The sequence below is a fragment of the Salmo salar genome, chromosome ssa05 (assembly GCF_905237065.1).
Source record: "Salmo salar chromosome ssa05, Ssal_v3.1, whole genome shotgun sequence".
NCBI lineage: Eukaryota > Metazoa > Chordata > Actinopteri > Salmoniformes > Salmonidae > Salmo > Salmo salar.
The window spans coordinates 34,781,518-34,802,344 of NC_059446.1; the positions used below are offsets into that span (position 1 = coordinate 34,781,518).

The 20,827-nt window shown below is 45.4% G+C and overlaps 1 protein-coding gene across 4 annotated transcripts in view; it reads left to right on the forward strand.

Annotated features, from left to right (window-relative positions):
- Positions 1-4,701: 4,701 nt before the first annotated feature.
- LOC106604699 (GDNF family receptor alpha-4) overlaps positions 4,702-20,827 on the forward strand; it is a 37,831-nt gene continuing 21,705 nt past the window's right edge. Inside the window, exons 1-6 of one of the 4 annotated variants that reach the window (XM_045718107.1) lie at positions 4,702-5,445; positions 14,038-14,319; positions 18,203-18,280; positions 18,534-18,885; positions 18,976-19,085; positions 19,376-19,510. In XM_045718107.1, the coding sequence (XP_045574063.1) occupies positions 5,391-5,445; positions 14,038-14,319; positions 18,203-18,280; positions 18,534-18,885; positions 18,976-19,085; positions 19,376-19,510 (1,012 nt within the window). In that variant the 5' untranslated portion in view covers positions 4,702-5,390. Of the gene's footprint in view, positions 5,446-11,295; positions 11,583-14,037; positions 14,320-18,202; positions 18,281-18,533; positions 18,886-18,975; positions 19,086-19,375; positions 19,511-20,827 lie in introns of those variants that run through there. The other 3 variants (XM_014199619.2, XM_045718109.1, XM_045718110.1) reach the window with 3 other exon arrangements.

Below are 20,827 nucleotides of genomic sequence, written 5' to 3' on the forward strand. Positions count from 1 at the left end.
TCATCATATATTGACATCATGCATTTCACCAATAGCCAGTTATGTAATTTCTCCAATCTGGAATTCGACTATGTCATATTCAAAGTGTATGTATATATTTTAGAGTGAGTGAGGTGCCACTTACTTGTTAGAGGGAAACCACACCAGTGAATGCCAATTAATTACAGACTTAGATTAAACAGGTGTCTGCTTACCTTGTTTAATTTGGAGCTCTGACACCATGGTGTAGAATCTCCTCCAACTGGGGTGGACACTCACTCCTGGCACGCTCGCCAAATGTCGGGGTAGGTTCCTTGTTCCTTGTCAATCATTTGCTTATTGGTGAAATCAGCAATCAGACAATATCTTTAAGTAAATCAATCATTAATTTATTAATGCAATTGCAGACAGAAGTTGACAACGGGAACACAGCACGCATGTTTCACAGTAAGTTCTGCACCTCACCTAAGGGCACAGCTGATTTATACATGTGATCACTCCCTAGTGGGATGATCACCTACGTCAATGTATGTGTGTATCAATAAGCTGAGGTTACCTTATAAGGTAACCCAGTACAGTCGTTTCTCTGAATTTATGATAATTGTCCACTATCACACAAGATCAAAATATCAAAACCAGACAGACCTAGCCTGCAAGCACACTCTCGCAACAGCCAGGGCTTAACCACAAAAACTAATATAGATGGCTTGTGCAACGTATAGTGGCAGAGTTTTTAGACACATAGCAACAGTATCTTATTATAAGACCTGCAGCAAAACATATGAATCTTAAGGTCCCCTTAATCAATAATGGGGAGGGTCTTTGGGACTCACACCCTACATAACATAACAAGAAAATCAGGACAGAAGAAAAAGGATATCAAAGTGAAACAGTTCTCTAAAGACACAAGAGACAATAATACAAGAAACAACACTTCTGTAGCTTGTCAACTATGTGTCTGTCTATCCCTGTTCTCTCCCCTCTGCACAGGCCATACAAACGCTTCACACCGCGTGGCCGCTGCCACTAACCTGGTGGTCCCAGCGCGCACGACCCACATGGAGTTCCAGGTCTCCGGCAGCCTCTGGAACTGCCGGTCTGCAGCCAACAAGGCTGAGTTCATCTCAGCCTATGCTACCCTCCAGTCCCTAGACTTCCTGGCGCTGACGGAAACATGGATTACCACAGATAACACTGCTACTCCTACTGCTCTCTCTTCGTCTGCCCACGTGTTCTCGCATACCCCTAGAGCATCGAGCCAGCGGGGTGGTGACACTGGAATCCTCATCTCTCCCAAGTGGACATTCTCTCTTTCTCCCCTGACCCATCTGTCTATCTCCTCATTTGAATTCCATGCTGTCACAGTTACCAGCCCTTTCAAGCTTAACATCCTTATCATTTATCGCCCTCCAGGTTCCCTTGGAGAGTTCATCAATGAGCTTGACGCCTTGATAAGTTCCTTTCCTGAGGATGGCTCACCTCTTACAGTTCTGGGTGACTTTAACCTCCCCACGTCTACCTTTAACTCATTCCTCTCTGCCTCCTTCTTTCCACTCCTCTCCTCTTTTGACCTCACCCTCTCACCTTCCCCCCCTACTCACAAGGCAGGCAATACGCTTGACCTCATCTTTACTAGATGCTGTTCTTCCACTAATCTCATTGCAACTCCCCTCCAAATCTCCGACCACTACCTTGTATCCTTTTCCCTCTTGCTCTCATCCAACTCTTCTCACTCTGCCCCTACTCGGATGGTATTGCGCCGTCGCAACCTTCGCTCTCTCTCTCCCGGTACTCTCTCCTCTTCCATCCTATCATCTCTTCCCTCTGCTCAAACCTTCTCCAACCTATCTCCTGATTCTGCCTCCTCAACCCTCCTCTCCTCCCTTTCTGCATCCTTTGATTTTCTCTGTCCCCTATCCTCCAGGCCGGCTCGGTCCTCCCCTCCTGCTCCGTGGCTCGACGACTCACTACGAGCTCACAGAACAGGGCTCCGGGCAGCCGAGCGGAAATGGAGGAAAACTCGCCTCTCTGCGGACCTGGCATCCTTTCACTCCCTCCTCTCTACATTCTCCTCTTCTGTCTCTGCTGCTAAAGCCACCTTCTACCACTCTAAATTCCAAGCATCTGCCTCTAACCCTAAGAAGCGCTTTGCTACCTTCTCCTCCCTCCTGAATCCTCCTCCCCCCCCCCCTCCCTCTCTGTGGATGACTTCGTCAACCATTTTGAAAAGAAGGTTGACGATATCCGATCCTCGTTTGCTAAGTCAAACGACACCGCTGGTCCTGCTCACACTGCCCTACCCTGTGCTTTGACCTCTTTCTCCCCTCTCTCTCCAGATGAAATCTCGCGTCTTGTGACGGCCGGCCGCCCAACAACCTGCCCACTTGACCCTATCCCCTCCTCTCTTCTCCAGACCATTTCCGGAGACCTTCTCACCTCGCTCATCAACTCATCCTTGACCGCTGGCTACGTCCCTTCCGTCTTCAAGAGAGCGAGAGTTGCACCCCTTCTGAAAAAACCTACACTCGAACCCTCCGATGTCAACAACTACAGACCAGTATCCCTTCATTCTTTTCTCTCCAAAACTCTTGAACGTGCCGTCCTTGGCCAGCTCTCCTGCTATCTCTCTCAGAATTACCTTCTTGATCCTAATCAGTCAGGTTTCAAGACTGGGCATTCAACTGAGACTGCTCTTCTCTGTGTCACGGAGGCTCTCCGCACTGCTAAAGCTAACTCTCTCTCCTCTGCTCTCATCCTTCTATACCTATCTGCTGCCTTTGATACTGTGAACCATCAGATCCTCCTCTCCACCCTCTCCGAGTTGGGCATCTCCGGCGCGGCCCACGCTTGGATTGCGTCCTACCTGACAGGTCGCTCATACCAGGTGGCGTGGTGAGAATCTGTCTCCGCACCATGCGCTCTCACCACTGGTGTCCCCCAGGGCTCTGTTCTAGGCCCTCTCCTATTCTCGCTATACACCAAGTCACTTGGCTCTGTCATATCCTCACATGGTCTCTCCTATCATTGCTATGCAGACGACACACAATTAATCTTCTCCTTTCCCCCTTCTGATAACCTTCTGACCCGATCCTGTAGGTTCATGCTCTACAACATTCGCAGAGTACGACCCTGCCTCACACAGGAAGCGGCGCAGGTCCTAATCCAGGCACTTGTCATCTCCCGTCTGGATTACTGCAACTCGCTGTTGGCTGGGCTCCCTGCCTGTGCCATTAAACCCCTACAACTCATCCAGAACGCCGCAGCCCGTCTGGTGTTTAACCTTCCCAAGTTCTCTCACGTCACCCCGCTCCTCCGCTCTCTCCACTGGCTTCCAGTTGAAGCTCGCATCCGCTACAAGACCATGGTGATTGCCTACGGAGCTGTGAAGGGAACGGCACCTCCATACCTTCAGGCTCTGATCAGGCCCTACACCCAAACAAGGGCACTGCATTCATCCACCTCTGGCCTGCTGGCCCCCCTACCTCTGAGGAAGCACAGTTCCCGCTCAGCCCAGTCAAAACTGTTCGCTGCTCTGGCACCCCAATGGTGGAACAAGCTCCCTCACGACGCCAGGACTGCGGAGTCAATCACCACCTTCCGGAGACACCTGAAACCCCACCTCTTTAAGGAATACCTAGGATAGGATAAAGTAATCCTTCTAACCCCCCCCCTTAAAAGATTTAGATGCACTATTGTAAAGTGGTTGTTCCACTGGATATCATAAGGTGAATGCACCAATTTGTTAGTCGCTCTGGATAAGAGCGTCTGCTAAATGACTTAAATGTAAATGTAAACATAACATAGAGTAGAAAGATGCCTGAGCGTAAGTCCCCACTCCTGTTTTCCGGGGAAACGGAAGTTAGCTTGAAAATATTGTATCCCTGAAAACCAGAAACATCTGCTTTCTGCCAACGCTGTTAAGGGTGACTGTGTTGTCACATGTTGTCCAGGAGCTCCTCCCCAATTAGCTGAATGGATTGGTCCCCCAGCAGGCTGTTGGGCTATATGACCTCTGGAGTGGCAACACAGAGGCATATCATTTGTGTGTTGGGACAAGGCCATTATGTGTGGGAGTCTGTGTGTGTCATCATTAAAATGGCCCACTGATGATTGCTTTTTGTAATTTGCGATTGAGGTTAAAATAACATACTGGGAATACTGGTTGCAAATACCAGCAACTGTAGAAGTCATCCAAGTTTTGTTTCTCTCTCTCTCTCTCTTGGTTTTAAAGATTGAAGTTGAATATTCTGATCGTTGTTGTACAAGAAACCAGTGATAATGTTTTTCCTAAGCATCCCCATGGTTCTCTTGTTCCATTGTCTTTACTAATCAGTGAGACCCTGACAGGTTGGCCTCATTAGAATATGCTGATTTTAGATCGTAAACTCACACAGGTGTCCAGGCAGTGAGTTTGCCAATTATGAAATTGTGTGAATAATTTAAAGACTCATGATCCTCCACTCATCGCTTCTGTCATGATTATTTATGGCTGCCCAGCCATAAACCTCCCTGAGCCTCTTCTCTACTTACACATTACACAGCTCACCCCCTGAATAGAACAAAATACAAATAGAACATGAAAAATAGAATAGACTGTATAATAGAATGACACTGCATGACATCAATAGAATACGTAGAATAAAATAGTTTGTCAGGCAATAAAAGGGGATGGTTTGGCTTGACAATAAATCCATTAGTCGAAAGGACAATATTTACGTGGATGTAAATAGATTGGCTGAGATTGATTGGCTTGACACATGAAATACAAACGACCATGAAATCCTATTTAGTTTGAAATTATGGGCAAACTCGAATATGTCCAGGTTACTACAGATGCACTACACCACTAACTATATGCCCCCGTCGACCTGTCTGAGCACTTCTTCTTCAGGACGCATCTGTGTCTGTGAAAGTAATTTAACACACTGTCGCACAGTGAACTGACGAGCGCGAGGAGGAGGGATCTGTCATCTTCACGGTCTCAGGCAGCATGTTGACCGGCTCCTATCGTGCCACTGTAGAGAGAGAAATGGCGAGAGCCAGTGTCAAAATTCGAGAACATCTATCTTTGGATGCAGAGTAACCTGATGTTTCACAGCTGTAAATAGTTTTGGAGTCTTGGTTCATTGTATTCAGTCTACAGGGCACGCGCTACACTTTGGCGGTGGTGACAGTTAATCTATCTGAGCTGGGTTCTCGGCCAGTGCAATCTAAGGAATTAATCGTTATACAGGACTATATACCTGCAACTTGTTCCCAGAACGGTGGAGCCTGACTCCCGTTGGATGTAACGTTGAGCGGAGTGACGCGGGTCTGTGTGCGGACAAATAGAGCGGTGGCGGACCAAACGCACAACGTCCAATTCAATCTCCCTTCCCGTGTCCCTGTGCTCGGCCCGACTCATAACGGAGATGTTGCTCCTCGGAATACTGCTCAACATCTTCATACGAGGTAAAATGAAAGAAGGTATCCATGCTGTTACATACATTTTTGTCGTCAGTCATTCAGGCTTCATGCTAGTCTACTCTGACCTTAAAATTAGTTTTTTAGCACCTGGGTTTTATAGGCAATCATGACACATTTACTCATCTAATTTAAGTATTTGATGATTTAAATTCGTAATAAGGCTAATTTCCCTCATAACACCATAACAACATTTTACATTATGGTTAAAATGCGCGTTTTCAGTGAGCTTTGGATGCAGGCATGGCTTCTAATATGCTCTGCAATGAATAAATGTATTAAACCTATTCCTTGATCTTCTAGGCTACATACACTGCTCTTAATAAACATTTTATGGCAACATCAATATTTAGTGAAAGGAGAGACTGTAGGAACCACTTCGAAACCACTTGAATTTAAACTTTGGATTAATGAAAGTATTTAAGAAATTATTTCCAGTGTTGGGACAAAGGCTGATGATCGCTAAAACCACTCATTTTTGATATTCTGAAATTGATATTCTGTGAGTTGGTGACGCCCGATGCATAGGCTACACAAATAATTCCCCCGCGATTGACAGTTTTATTTATTAGCGGTGTTAATGATTGTGTGTTTGGTGTGCTGGTGTAAGCGACAGGCCCAGGGGTCGCATTGTATATCATCTGTGAGTTGTCTGTTTCTCCCTCACCCGAGTGAGCGTGGTTTGATTTACGCAAATACATTTCTGGCTTGCAGGTCTCTTTCTTAAAAAAAAAAAAAAATCTTAATATAAAATTCAGCTCACCTCCAACCGCACATCAGAATAAATTGTAAAGTTGTTGTTCAATGAGGAAGCTCACTCAACCGACGCCTGTGTGCAAACAGCGGAATCGTGGTTGACGTCTTATCGGCGCACAGGTGCGTATGGCCGCCAGATGTGAGTCCAGGTGTGTTTGAGTAGCCGCAGAGGCAGACACTGGGACCGGGCGCCGCACGGCGGGGTGCGCATTATGTTTTGACAGCCCAGCGGGTCACACACACACAGGTGACAGATGTCTCCATCAGAGGTGATTTTACTGCACAGCGGGAGGCTGGGGTTGAACAAGAGGGCTTTGGAAAAGGTCAACGGCAGATAAACCGATAAACAGCTAGCTGTAACTCCTTTATAATTTCCTCATAGAAAAAGATGACGTTAAGGGAAAGAAAATAACATGCATGAGAAATGAAAAGGTATACATCAATGTAAAGATTTGACCAGGTACGACAAGTAAGTAAATCAAATAGGCTAAAAGACAGGGACAAAGAGGAGTCGCAATTCAAATGCTCAGACACGAGACGCATGCGGCAGGGACTTCAGACAATCACGGATTATGGAGGAAAAACCAGCCTACATTGCGGATACTTTGAAAAATGTAACATATTCTCTGCCCGCTTCAAGTTGCACGGTAGGCCTATACAGAAACAGCCGTTGGCTAGGCAACTCTTTCGATACTATAACATGAAAAACGGTTCGGTACTAGAATTTCTGTTACTTTAGGTTAACCTACTTCTGTCAAATGTGTCTCATGTCATAGCCTACGGATTGAGATGACGAGTCTGTCTAGTAATTTGTCAGACTCTTCTCAAGGGGGCAGTAGTAAATTAGCCAGGCTGACACAGCGCAAAACACTTTTGAGAAGCAAGCAAGAGAGAGAAAATGCCGACAGCATGGCTTCTTCTAACGAAAACATACTTCCACGCCCGCAGTTTATTGACAAAACTGGCTCCAGAAGCGAACTATGGGAATACTTTGCCTACAGAGCAGATGATGGGAATAGATTCCTTACAAAGCATACACTCTAAAAATACGTTTCCTGGAGTGTCCTTTAGGGGTTCTGCAAATTGAAACTGGGGGAACCCCTGTAAGTTCTTCGTAGAACCCTTTTAAAAGGGTTATTCAAATAACCCATTTTAATGAATCCTCAAAGAACCTTTCGAAGAAACTTTTGCCGTTTATTTTTAAACTACCCCCCCCCCCCCCCTATTATTATTATTAATAATAACACCATAACAATAACACAATATTTGTGGTAAATGTGAATAAAAAAAGACCGTTAATGGTTTTCATACACATACCTTGTCCATAATGTAGAGGCCTATGGGATATTCATTAATGAGATAAGGGAGGAGGATCTGCATAACATACCAATACCAGTTGACATACCTTTGTATGCCTCCTCCTCTGTGTACCTGCAGACACAAAAGTGAGCAGTTCAGTCATCTGCACCCAATACAGCTATATATTCTTACCTCTTTTTGATTGATATCCATTGAATTGTGTCCATTTTCCATTTTAGAAAGACTTGAACAAATATGAAAAGATAGATGGTATCATCATAAAACAATATCAATGTATATCATACAAGGGACAAACCCTTACCTTAAATGTAGGATGTCTTTACATTTTTGGGTTAAGTGCCTGCACCTGCTGTCCTTTCAAATTCAAATCCAAATGTTTCAGTTGAGCAGTTAGGTTTCTACAAGAACCCCAACCAACTAAGGAGGTTCCTTGATGAACCCCACCTCATATGGGGATCTTGGAAGAATCTTTTGAGGGCATTTTTCAGTGCCAAGACCCTAAGGTTCTTCAAAGAACTTTGAGGATCTTAGAAGAACCCTTATTGAACCCCTCATTTTTAGAGTGCACCGAAACAACTATGAAAGGCAGGGCAGTGCAAGGGCGGTTTAGTTCCAAAATGACAAACTATTTTTCACATAACATTTGAATTGTAATGTTATTCTACTAGCAACTACAGTAGGCTATTTTCAAATTATTGTTCAGTGACACCAACATGAACATACACTATATACACAAAAGTATTTGGACACCCCTTCAAATGAATGGATTTGGGTATTTCAGCCACACCGTTGCTGACATGTGTATAAAATCGAGCACACAGCCATGCAATCTCCATAGACAAACATTGGCAGTAGAATGGCCTTACCGAAAAGCTCAGTGACTTTCAACGTGGCACCGTCATAGGATGCCAACTTTCTAACAAGTCAAATTCAACCGTACTAGAGCTTCCCTGGTCAACTGTAAGTAAAATTTGTCTGTCCTCGGTTGCAACACTTATTGCCAAATTCGAAACTGCCTCAGGAAGCAACATCAGCACAAGAACTGTTAGTTGGGAGCTTCATGAAATGGGTTTCCATGGCCGAGCAGCCGCACACAAGCCTAAGATCACTATGCACAATGCCAAGCGTGCCGCGATTGGACTCTGGAGCACACTGGAAACGCATTCTGTGGAGTGATGAATCCCGCTTCACCATCTGGCAGTCCGACGGACGAATCTGGGTTTTGTGGATGCCAGGAGAACGCTACCTGCCCCAGTGCATAGTGCCAACTGTAAAGTTTGGTGGAGGAGAAATAATGGTCCGGGGATGTTTTTCATGATTTGGGCTAGGCCCCTTAGTTCCAGTGAAGGGAAATCATAACGCTACAGTATACAATGACATTCTAGACGATTTTGTGCATCCAACTTTGTGGTAACAGTTTGGGGAAGGCCGTTTTCTGTTTCAGCATGACAATGCCGCCATGCACAAAGCGAGGTGCATACATAAATTATTTGTCGAGATTGGTGTGGAAGAACTTGACTGGCCTGCACAGTGGTTTGACCTCAACCCCATTCAACACCTTTGGGATGAATTGGAACGTCGATTGCGAGCCAGGCCTAAACGCCCAACATTAATGCCCATGATTTTGGAATGAGATGTTCGACAAGCAGGTGTCCACATACTTTTGGCCATGTAGTGTATCATTCTTACTATATATTTTTGGTGTATATACACATACAGTACCAGTCAAAAGTTTGGACACAATTACTCTGTGGTTTTTCTAGATTTTTTACAATTTTATATATTGTAGAATAATAGTGAAGACATCAAAACTATGAAAATACACATGTGGAATCATGTAGTAAACAAAAAAGTGTTAAACAAATATTTCAGATTCTTCAAAGTAGCCACCCTTTACCTTGATGACAGCTTTGCACACTCTTGGCATTCTCTTAACCAGCTTCATGAGGTAGTCACCTGGAATGCATTTCAATTAACAGGTGTGCCTTGTTAAAAGTTAATTTGTGGAATTTCTTTCCTTCTTAATGCGTTTGAGCCAATACGTTGTGTTGTGACAAGGTAGGGGTGGTATACAGAAGATAGTCCTATTTTGTAAAAGACCAAGGCCATATTATGTCAAGAACAGCAAGGAGAAATGACAGTCCATTATTACTTTAAGACATGAAGGTCAGTAAATCCAGAAAATGTCAAGAACTTTGTGTGCAGTCTAAAAACCATCAAGCGCTATGATGAAACTGGCTCTCATGATGACCGCCACAGGAAAGGAAACCCAGAGTTACCTCTGCTGCAGAGGATAATTTAGAGTTACCAGCCTCAGAAATTTCAGCCCAAATAAATGCTTCACAGAGTTCAAGTAACAGTCACATCGCAACATCAACTGTTCAGAGGAGACTGTGTGAATCAGGCTTTCATTGTCGAATTGCTGCAAAGAAACCACTACTGAAGAACACCAATAGTAAGAAGAGACTTGTTTGGGCCAAGACACACGAGTGTAAGGGCTATTTGACCAAGAAGGAGAGTGATGTAGTGCTGCATCAGATGGCGTGGCCTCCACAATTACCTGATCTGGACTGCAGAGTGAAGGAAAAGCAGCCAACAAGTGCTCAGCATATGTGGGAACTCCTTCAAGACTGTTGGAAAAGCATTCCAGTTGAAGCTGGTTGAGAGAATGCCAAGAGTGTGCAAAGCTGTCATCAAGGTAAAGGGTGGCTACTTTGAAGAATCTCAAATATTTGTTTAACACATTTTTGGTTACTACATGATTCCACATGTGCAATTTCATAGTGTTGATGTCTTCACTATTATTCTACAATGTAGAAAATGTATCCTGGATGAGAGTCCTCTGATGGCTGCCAAACCAAAGACTGTATGGTGTGCTTGGCAGCCATCTTTATAGGGTCGGGTGACAGGTCACCTGATGGGTCAACTGACCAGGAGGCAATCATGGCCATCTAGTGTATTCACGTTGATGAATTCATGAACAGCCGCCCCCGCAGTAGTGCAGCTAATTCATTATTCCCATCGGACTCAAGTCATCTGTAGCACTTCCTGGGGCTGTATGGACAGATTACTTGCTGCAAGGCCATGTTCTGGCTGAGCTGTTGTGGCTGACTGTTGCAGCTCGGGTAGGCAGGAGTTGACCACGGTTACTGGTTGGCAGAGAAAGTGACCATCTTGGTTGCCCCGTCGACTCCCGAACTCGTGCTCCTTGGGGCATGAACGGCTCCGGCCGCCCCATGAGAAGATCTTTGATGGCTGGAGTAAATGCCTGTTGGCTCCTTTTCTGGGGGCCATGGTTGGGTAGGTAGAGCTGGATACAGGTCAGGTATTAGCAGAGGGTAGATTGCCTGAGCCGAGTCCAGAGCAGTTAAGGTCTGAAAGGTACTGGCCAGTTGATCTAGACCTGGAAAGAGCTGAGGGCAAACTAGCTGAGCTGCTGACCTGTATACTGAACTCAAGGGTTGTGGTAGCATTCAAAGCTGGTCTGCAGTTATATCTCCTGGGGATGACTAGTTGGAGCTGCTTGAATAGGCTTGTACTTGACTTGCAGAGAGAGCTGCCCTAGACTTTAGTTAGTCTGCTGCTGCCTTAAGGGAACCTGGGGCAGAGGTTCTCAATTGTTGAGATTGAAGCTCGTCTTCTTCCCTTGGGTTGAGGGGGTCAGCTTCCGTGCTGAGCTCAGAGTCTCTTGGTGGTTTCAGACATTGCACTGAGGCTTGAGGCTGGTTGTCTGAATCGAAGGGGTCACCTTGTTTAACACATTTTTGGTTAATACATGATTCCACATGTGTAATTTCATAGTGTTGATGTCTTCACTATTATTCTACAATGTAGAAAATAGTAAAAAAATAAATCAAGAAAAACCCTTGTAAGAGTAGTTGTGTCCAAACTTTTGACTGGTACTGTAGATTGCATTTGGATTACTGATAGTGTTATTTGTGTTGTTAACTGGATTCATTCTGACATTCCTGATTTCTTGTTTCAATTTTTTTTTTGGTGTACTTGTTTTAGGAGCTGGCAACACAAGCATTTCGCTGCACCCGCTTTAACATCTGCTAAACTGTGTACGTGACCAATTAACTTTGATTTGTTGATAGGATTGATAGCACATAGGATTTGTTTGGAATACGGATTGTGTGTGCATATGGGGACAGGGAAAGCCAAGAAGGTGTGTGTGTGTGTGTGTGTGTGTGTGTGTGTGTGTGTGTGTGTGTGTGTGTGTGTGTGTGTGTGTGTGTGTGTGTGTGTGTGTGTGTGTGTGTGTGTGTGTGTGTGTGTGTGTGTGTGTGTGACCGTCTAGGGGTTGTGTGCGTCCATGGGGTAGCTTGGGGTCGTATGTGTGTTTTTGTTGATAACTATGATTTGGAACTCTAACACAGGAGTAACAGATGGTGTGTTGGGCTTTTGCCTCCTTGGCTGGGAGATTCACCCTGTTTATGTGTGTGTGTGTGTGTGTGTGTGTGTGTGTCTTCACTGAAACTCTTTAATTTGCTCATTCTGCTGTACACACGGGGACTGCATGACATCATACCTCACTGCTCCCTCATATGAACTGTGGGATCGCGCTCCACTGCACTGCATCCATAACCACTGATCTCGAGCCAGCTCTCCCAATCCATGACCTATCCCTAACCATTAATGAACAACACATCAGAACTGGCCCAGGATCAGTTACATATAAAACGGTAACACTTAAACCCTATAGGTGTAATGCTTTATAGCTTGCTGTTAAAATGGGGTTTTACCATTTATAATGTCTTACAAACCACATTCATACTGGTCCCCTCAACTTCTTTCAAAAGGTGATAAGGTCAATGTGACGTCATGTGATTGTGAGTGATTCACCTGGTATGTGTATGGCAACGTGTGACTAGTTCAGGAGGAAAGTCTGAGTTTCCTGGTTTTTATGTGACATGGGTAATTTGTCTTCTTCCTCTACCTGTAGTTGGTGCTCTAGTGTTTAAAGCGACAATCTGCAGTAGAAACAATAACAAAGCGGCTTCCCAACCCCTGGTTTGGTGAAATGCTGAGGGATGGGGCTGGATAAATGTAATCACTCTCAAATTCATAGACAGAGCTATGGATGCAAGGATTGACCATCCATGATATGAAAATTATAGTTTTAACCATGTTTTGAGGCTATATCGTATTTGTTTACATTTTCTTTGTTTACAGACATTGGAGTAAAACAAGCTTCTATTTTGGGTTCTGATCGGGGTACGACAGCTGAGCTAAGCTTATGAAGCCTTTATAAGTTATATTCTTCAAGAATCAATGGGTACATATCTTTCATTTATAAAGTCGAGAAATAGATGTAGCAACTGCTGATTGCCCCTTTAAGCGTACTTATGCCCCACTGTACTTCATTTATTCAATTTGCGTTCTCCCATTGATCTACGTTGTACCTAGAGTTTCGGGTAGTCTATTTCCTGAAACTCAACATATTCGATTTAAATATGCTGCTCTGTTGAATATGAAGCTCTTTTTGCTCTACCACTTCAGCCATCTGGTGCAGGGTTTCCCAAACCCAGCTGATTCGAACAACCAACTCATTATCAAGCTTTGATTATTTTCAATCCGCTGTGTAGTGCTAGGGCTAAAAAACAGAATGTGTACCCAGGTGGGGCCCCAGGACCGAGTTTGGGAAACCCTGATATAGTGTGTGGCGGGGGGTGTGTGTGTGTGTGTGTGTGTGTGTGTGTGTGTGTGTGTGTGTGTGTGTGTGTGTGTGTGTGTCACAGACAGATTGCTGTACCCCCTCCTGTGGATGTGTGGTATTGTGTTTTTGTAATAATGATAGACTCCGTGCCCACAGTCCCCCTCACAGCAGGAGTCAGACATAAAAGGGTTCCTCTCAGGTTGTGTGCGCGTGTTTTTCAGCACATGCTGATTGCGGCTCATACTGTGAGTGTGTCCTAGCCAGCAAGGTTCTGATTGGTGTGTGTCGCCAAATGGTGTTTGTCTCTGTCTCGCTTTCTCTCTCTCTCCGGTGAGTTTTTAAAAGACTGTAATCGGAAAACGTTAGTGTGTCTGTAGGTTTGTGGGTAAACCATTGAATTTTACCAAGGGAGAATTTTGTATTGGTTTACAAATAACAGTCGAAAGCAGCCGAAAATATCACGTAGAACATTTCTGGGGTAAAATAGGAGGTATTTCCCAAATATGAAACCTCACACTGTAAACTCTGGATTTTGATTCACTCAATGACAATGCCTTCACGTCCATGGAAATGAGATACTGTAGAGAAAGACTCACACATCCAGTATTGGCTTTTCATATTTAACATCAGTGCATTCAGCCCAAATACAAATCAATGGGTTCACAGAGTGAATGTACTTGTATGGAAGTCATAAGAGATACTAGAATGGACATGCCCTTTTAAAGCAACATTCCGTGGTGGGTTCCCCCTGTCCACCATATTGAGTGAACCCTTTGGAAATGATTGGAACAACTACTCATCCCAATACGATGGCTGACCATTCTCCCCCACCCCTGTCTCCTCCGCCCCCTTTTCTGTAGGTGTGGTCCCCTCCTTGTCGCCCCTCCCCCTTGGCTTTGTAGACTGTGTGGAGGCAGAGCGGGGGTGTAAGGAAGACCCCCGGTGTAAGGAGCTGTACATGACCCTGGAGTACTGTGCATCCGAGGAGGCGGTGGCGCCGCTGGGGAACAAGGCCAGCATAGAGTGCCTGGAGGCCCTGAGCAGCCTGCACTACCTCCCTCTGTTGGCCTGCAAGTGTCAGCGCGGCGCACGCAGAGAGGAGCACTGCCTCAAAGTCTACTGGAGCATCAGGATCCTGCAGGGTGAGTGTGTGTCCGCGCGTGTGTGTGTATGAGTTTATAAAAAACGTGGTAGGTGTAGACGTGCGTGTGTGTCACCAAGTGTGTATGTTACTAGCTTGTAGAGGGAAGGGGGCAGTTTACATTGGTTCTTGACCCACCATTTGGCCAATACTACGTTAGACCCCTGGCCATCCTCTGTGACACATCCCTATAGCCACCGTGTTTTGCCACTGATGCTACAGTCACAGCATGGCCACGCATCTCACTATCAGGCCTCTGTCCCAAATGGCACCCTATTCCCTACATAATGGGCACACTATTCCCCATAGGTCCTGGTCAAAAGTAGTGCACTAATATATATAAATATATATATATGGAATTGGGTACCATTTGGGACTCGCTGTCAGTGAGAGTTAATGACAGCTAATGGAGCTATCCCCCATGCTCCGTTAGTCACCATGCATACGGTAATTACACAGCACTCTTCTCTAACACAGAACAGAGTTCTCTCCCCTACCGTGTCATTAAGGAAAACAGTACACAGGGATTTACATGAACAGATTAGTAGATTTATATACTGAACAAAAAATATAAACGCAACATGCAACAATTTCAATGATTTTACTGAGTTACAGTTCATGTAAAGAAATCAGTCAATTGAAATAAATAAATTAGGCCCTAATCTACAGTTTTCACATGACTGGGCAGGGGCGCAGCCATGGGTGGGCCTGGGAGGGCATAGGCCAACCCACTGGGGAGCCAGGCCCAGCCAATCAGAATTTGTTTTTCCCCACTTAAGGGCTTTATTACAGACAGAATTACTCCTCAGTTTTATCAGCTGTCCAGGCGGCTGATCTCAGACGATCCCGCAGTTGAAGAAGCCAGATGTGGAGGTCCTGGGCTGGCGTGGTTACACGTGGTCTGAGGTTATGAGGCCGGTTAGAAGTTCTGCCAAATACTCTAAAACGATGTTGTAGGCGGCTTATGGTAGAAAAATCTACACTAAATTCTCTGGCAACAGCTCTGGTGGACATTCCTGCAGTCAGCTTGCCAATTGCACACTCACTCAAAGCTTGAGATATCTGTGGCATTGGGTTGTGTGACAAAACTGCACATTTTAGAGTGGCCTTTATTGTCCCCAGCACAAGGTGCACCTGTGTAATGATCATGCTGTTTAATCCGTTTCTTGATATGTCACACCTGTCAGGTGGATGGATTATCTTGGCAAAGGAGAAATGCTCACTAACATGGATGTAAACAAATTTGTGCACAGAATTTGAGAGAAATAAACCTTTTGTGCGTATGGAACATTTCTGGGATCTTTTATTTCAGCTCATGAAACATGGGACCAACACTTTACATGTTGCGTTTATATTTCTGTTCAGTGTAGTTAGGTTGTACTCACACCATGTAATTAGTTCAGATCTGGAACATATTAAAGAAATACACTGCTGAAGTAGCTTTTAAGACCACACTAGAGTAGAGTTGAAGTGTACTGAGACTAAAGACTAGTTGTGGGTGGATGCTAACCGCCAATTCAGACAAGACTCCAATGAACATTTGACCATTTATTGTAGCACCAAAAACCGTTCCAGCACAGATGGCAAATGCATGAATAAGGACTGGTAAAATGATGGTTTCTGCAATAGACCGAGACAAGTATTAGTGTTCACAAACATCAATGGAACATAATTAGCATAAAGGCGAAAGCATAAAAGATGACATGCTGTGAACTTCCAGAGTAAACAATAGCGTAACATGTCAAAAGGCACAGGTAATACACTCACTTGGTCATGAACGTATCCTGGATGAGAGTCCTCTGATGGCTGCCAAACCAAAGACTGTATGGTGTGCTTGGCAGCCATCTTTATAGGGTCGAGTAACAGGTCACCTGATGGGTCAACTGACCAGGAGGCAATCTTGGCCATCTAGTGTATTCACGTTGATGAATTCATGAACAGCCGCCCCCGCAGTAGTGCAGCTAATTCATTATTCCCATCGGACTCAAGTCATCTGTAGCACTTCCTGGGGCTGTATGGACAGATTACTTGCTGCAAGGCCATGTTCTGGCTGAGCTGTTGTGGCTGACTGTTGCAGCTCGGGTAGGGAGGAGTTGACCACGGTTACTGGTTGGCAGAGAAAGTGACCATCTTGGCTGCCCCGTCGACTCCCGAACTCGTGCTCCTTGGGGCATGAACGGCTCCGGCCGCCCCATGAGAAGATCTTTGATGGCTGGAGTAAATGCCTGTTGGCTCCTTTTCTGGGGGCCATGGTTGGGTAGGTAGAGCTGGATACAGGTCAGGTATTAGCAGAGGGTAGATTGCCTGAGCCGAGTCCAGAGCAGTTAAGGTCTGAAAGGTACTGGGAGCTCCTAGGAACTGGGATTAGGCCAGTTGATCTAGACCTGGAAAGAGCTGAGGGCAAACTAGCTGAGCTGCTGGCCTGTATACTGAACTCAAGGGTTGTGGTAGCATTCAAAGCTGGTCCGCAGTTATATCTCCTTCTGGGGGTGACTGGTTGGAGCTGCTTGAATAGGCTTGTACTTGACTTGCAGAGAGAGCTGCCCTAGACTTTAGTTGGTCTGCTGCTGCCTTAAGGGAACCTGGGGCAGAGGTTCTCAATTGTTGAGATTGAAGCTCGTCTTCGTCCCTTGGGTTGAGGGGCTCAGCTTCCGTGCTGAGCTCAGAGTCTCTTGGTGGTTTCAGACATTGCACTGAGGCTTGAGACTGGTTGTCTGAATCGAAGGGGTCACCTTGGCTTCTGAGTTTGTAAGGTACTTTCTCTTGGAAAGCCTTTGGCAGTTCTTCCCTTTCTCCCTGGGTAGCATTATAAGTGCTATAAGACTGAGCGGGGGTTTCTGGACTGGGCACAGAGGTTCGCCTGCCTGCACTAGTGACTAGTTGTGTCCTGTCTGTGCTGCCTAGGTCCTATATAATTGTAAAAAAATAAATAAATAGAATACTTCAAAGGGTCTTAAAATTCAAAATCAAAGAACTAAATGATCCTTGGTATTGCCTTCTTAAAACAATTCCATATCGCTTAGACAGGACTTAGACTGTAATGGTTAACAACAATTACCAAAATCCTTCGGTCTTCCTGTGGCAGTTTTTTCCGGTTCAGAGAGGAAAAGTTGAAGTGGGAGGTTTCACTTGCCAAAATCAGTCCAAAAAATAAGCCCAATGCGTTTCTATGGGCTGATTTATGGACCTAAACTTAACGCCTGCTTTCCTGCCTTTGGGACAATGACTCCCATTGTTAGGGCGGAGGCATGAGCATCTCGTCATTATATACAGATCTCTGGAAGGATACACTTTTGCGCCTGCCACGTTAGGTTAAATACACAGACCACATGAGAGAGGGATATACACAACAATGAGAGGGACAGAGACCGTTTGTGAAAGTATACCTTACCTACTTTGAAGAACTAGTAAAATGATCGTTAGACAGCTCTGCAGCATACTTAGGCAGGCTAGACTGGATACAGCCCAAATAGGATGACTAAAGACAGTACAGTATGGGGAACACAGCCATCTTTATAGGGTCATCTGACCCTCATGAATGGTAAATGTACCCATGATGGAATTTAGACTAGGTGTTATTATGATGTTGGTAGCAGGTGTGTGGTGTTTTAACGAGATGTTGGCTGAGTGCTCTGAGTCCCTGTTATGATGTGACGCTTCCGTGTGTGTTTGATTATGTTGTGATTCTGTCTCCTGTGGTGTTGGGAGATTATGATGCGATTCGGTCTACTGTCGTGTTCTTTTCAGGTTATGTGGTGATCTCTCCTGCATTTGTCATGTTTAGGTTGCGATGTGACATCATGATGTTAGGTTGTATTATGACTCTGCCTCCCATGTTATTATTATTAGGTTGTAATGTGATGTTCTCCTCTGTGATCCTGAAGGTTATGATGACTTTGAGGGGTCTCCCTATGAGGACTCGCCGCTGGAGTCTTCTCGAATGTCCTCCTTAGTGGCAGCAGGTAGCCTGCAGCACAATCATTTATTACCCTCAGGCACTCCTGATCAATACACTATTAAACCCTATCACCAATCAATCCACTCATCTCTACAGCGCTCAAGTGATCAGATTTTCACTTTCTCTCCCCTTTCTTTCTCTCTCTGTTGCTCCCCTCTATCTCTCTCTCTCCCCTTCTCTCTCTCTCTCCTTCCCCATACCTGTCTCTATATCTGTCCACCTCTATCTTTCCCCATCCCCATCCCCCTCTCTCTCAGCCTCCTCTCTTCTTCTAGATGGACAGAACGTATGTCTGAAGGCAGCCCAGGACTGTGGTCTGTATGAGAAATGTGGCTCCCTGAGGTCTGAGTACGTCCTGGCCTGCACCAAGCATGCCCCAGGCTCGGACCACTGCAACAGGCAGAAGTGCCACCGGGCGCTGCGGCGCTTCCTGGAGCGCGTTCCGGAGGAGTACAGCCTGGGGTTGCTGTTCTGCCCCTGTACTGACAAACTGTGTGGGGAGAGACGCAGGAAGACCATTGTCCCTTCCTGTTCCTACCAGGAGAGAGACTGGATACAGCCCAACTGTCTGCTTCTGCAGAGCTTCTGCAGGAGGGACCAACTCTGCAGGTCAGACAAACACTATATGTACACACACAAAACACAAACCTTTTTGCTCCTAGAAGCACTCTCATTCGTGTGTGTGTGTGTGTGATTCAGGTCCAGACTGGCTGATTTCCAGCATAACTGCCAGCCCTCTGGCCATTCCCCTTCTGGCTGTCTCAGAGAGAGTGGAGCTGTGTGCCTCAAATCCTACGCCGGGCTGATCGGTAAGAGAGAGCGTGAGAGAGGGAGGGGAGAGGAGGGGTGAAATAGCCTTAAGTGCAGAAGTCAGTCTGGTTCCACGAGGCTTGAGGAGAAAGGGGGATGCAGCGAAGTATGAAGGATGGAGAGGGGTAAGATGAGGGAGGAGAGAAACAGAGAGACTCAAAGAAAAGAGAGAGTGATAAAGATGGCAGAGAGTGTGTTAGCGGATCGTGTCAGGAATGTGTCAGCGGGCCAGCCTTAGGAACTTTTGCAGTAGGAGTTGACTTTGGTAACCTTTGACCCCCTCCTCCAGGCACCATCATGACCCCCAACTACGTCAGCAACAGCACTGTGGATGTGAACTTGTGGTGCAACTGCGAGGGCAGTGGCAACCAATGGCAGGACTGCCTGAGGATTCAGCACATGTTCACCAACAACGCCTGTCTGGGTTAGTCTGTTCATCACCCATATGAGTATGTACTGTTGAAGTCGGAAGTTTACATACACTTAGGTTGGAGTCATTAAAACACTTTTTTCAACCACTCAACCACTATAGTTTTGGCTAGTCGGTTAGGACATATTCTTTGTGCGTGACACAAGTAATTTTTCCAACAATTGTTTACAGACAGATTATTTCACTTATAATTCACTGTATCACAATTCCAGTGGGTCAGAAGTTTACATACACTAAGTTGACTGTGCCTTTAAACAGCTTGGAAAATTCCAGAAAATGATTTCATGGCTTTAGAAGCTTCTGATAGGCAAATTGACATTATTTGAGTCAATTGGAGGTGTACCTGTGGATGTATTTCAAGGCCTAGCTTCAAACTCAGTGCCTCTTTGCTTGACATCATGGGAAAATCAAAAGAAATCAGCCAAGACCTCCACAAGTCTGGTTCATCCTTGGGAGCAATTTCCAAACGCCTGAAGGTACCACGTTCATCTGTACAAACAATAGTACGCAAGTATAAACACCATGGGACCACACAGCCGTCATACCGCTCAGGAAGGAGATGCATTCTGTCTCCTGGAGATGAACGTACTTTGGTGCGAAAAGTGAAAATCAATCCCATAACAACAGCAAAGGACCTTGTGAATATGCTGGAGGAAACAGGTACAAAACGATCTATATCCACAGTAAAACGAGTCCTATATCGACATAACCTGAAAGGCCACTCAGCAAGGAAGAAGCCACTGCTCCAAAACCACCATTAAAAAGCCAGACTACGGTTTGCAACTGCATGTGGGGACAAAGATCGTACTTTTTGGAGAAATGTCCTCTGGTCTGATGAAACAAAAATAGAACTGTTTGGCCATAATGACCATCATTATGATTGGAGGAAAAAGGGGGAGACATGCAAGTTGAAGAACACCATCCCAACCGTGAAGCACGGGGGTGGCAGCATCATGTTGTGGGGGTGCTTTGCTGCAGGAGGGACTGGTGCACTTCACAAAATAGATGGCATCATATGGAAAGAAAATTATGTGGATATATTGAAGCTACATCTCAAGACATCAGTCAGGAAGTTAAAGCTTGGTCGCAAATGGGTCTTCCAAATGGACAATGACCCCAAGCATACTTCTAAAGTTGTGGCAAAATGGCTTAAGGACAACAAAGTCAAGGTATTGGAGTGGCCATCACAAAGCCCTGACCTCAATCCCATCGAAAAGTTGTGGGCAGAACTGAAAAAGCGTGTGCAAGCAAGGAGGCCTACAAACCTGACTTAGTTACACCAGCTCTGTCAGGAGGAATGGGCCAAAATTC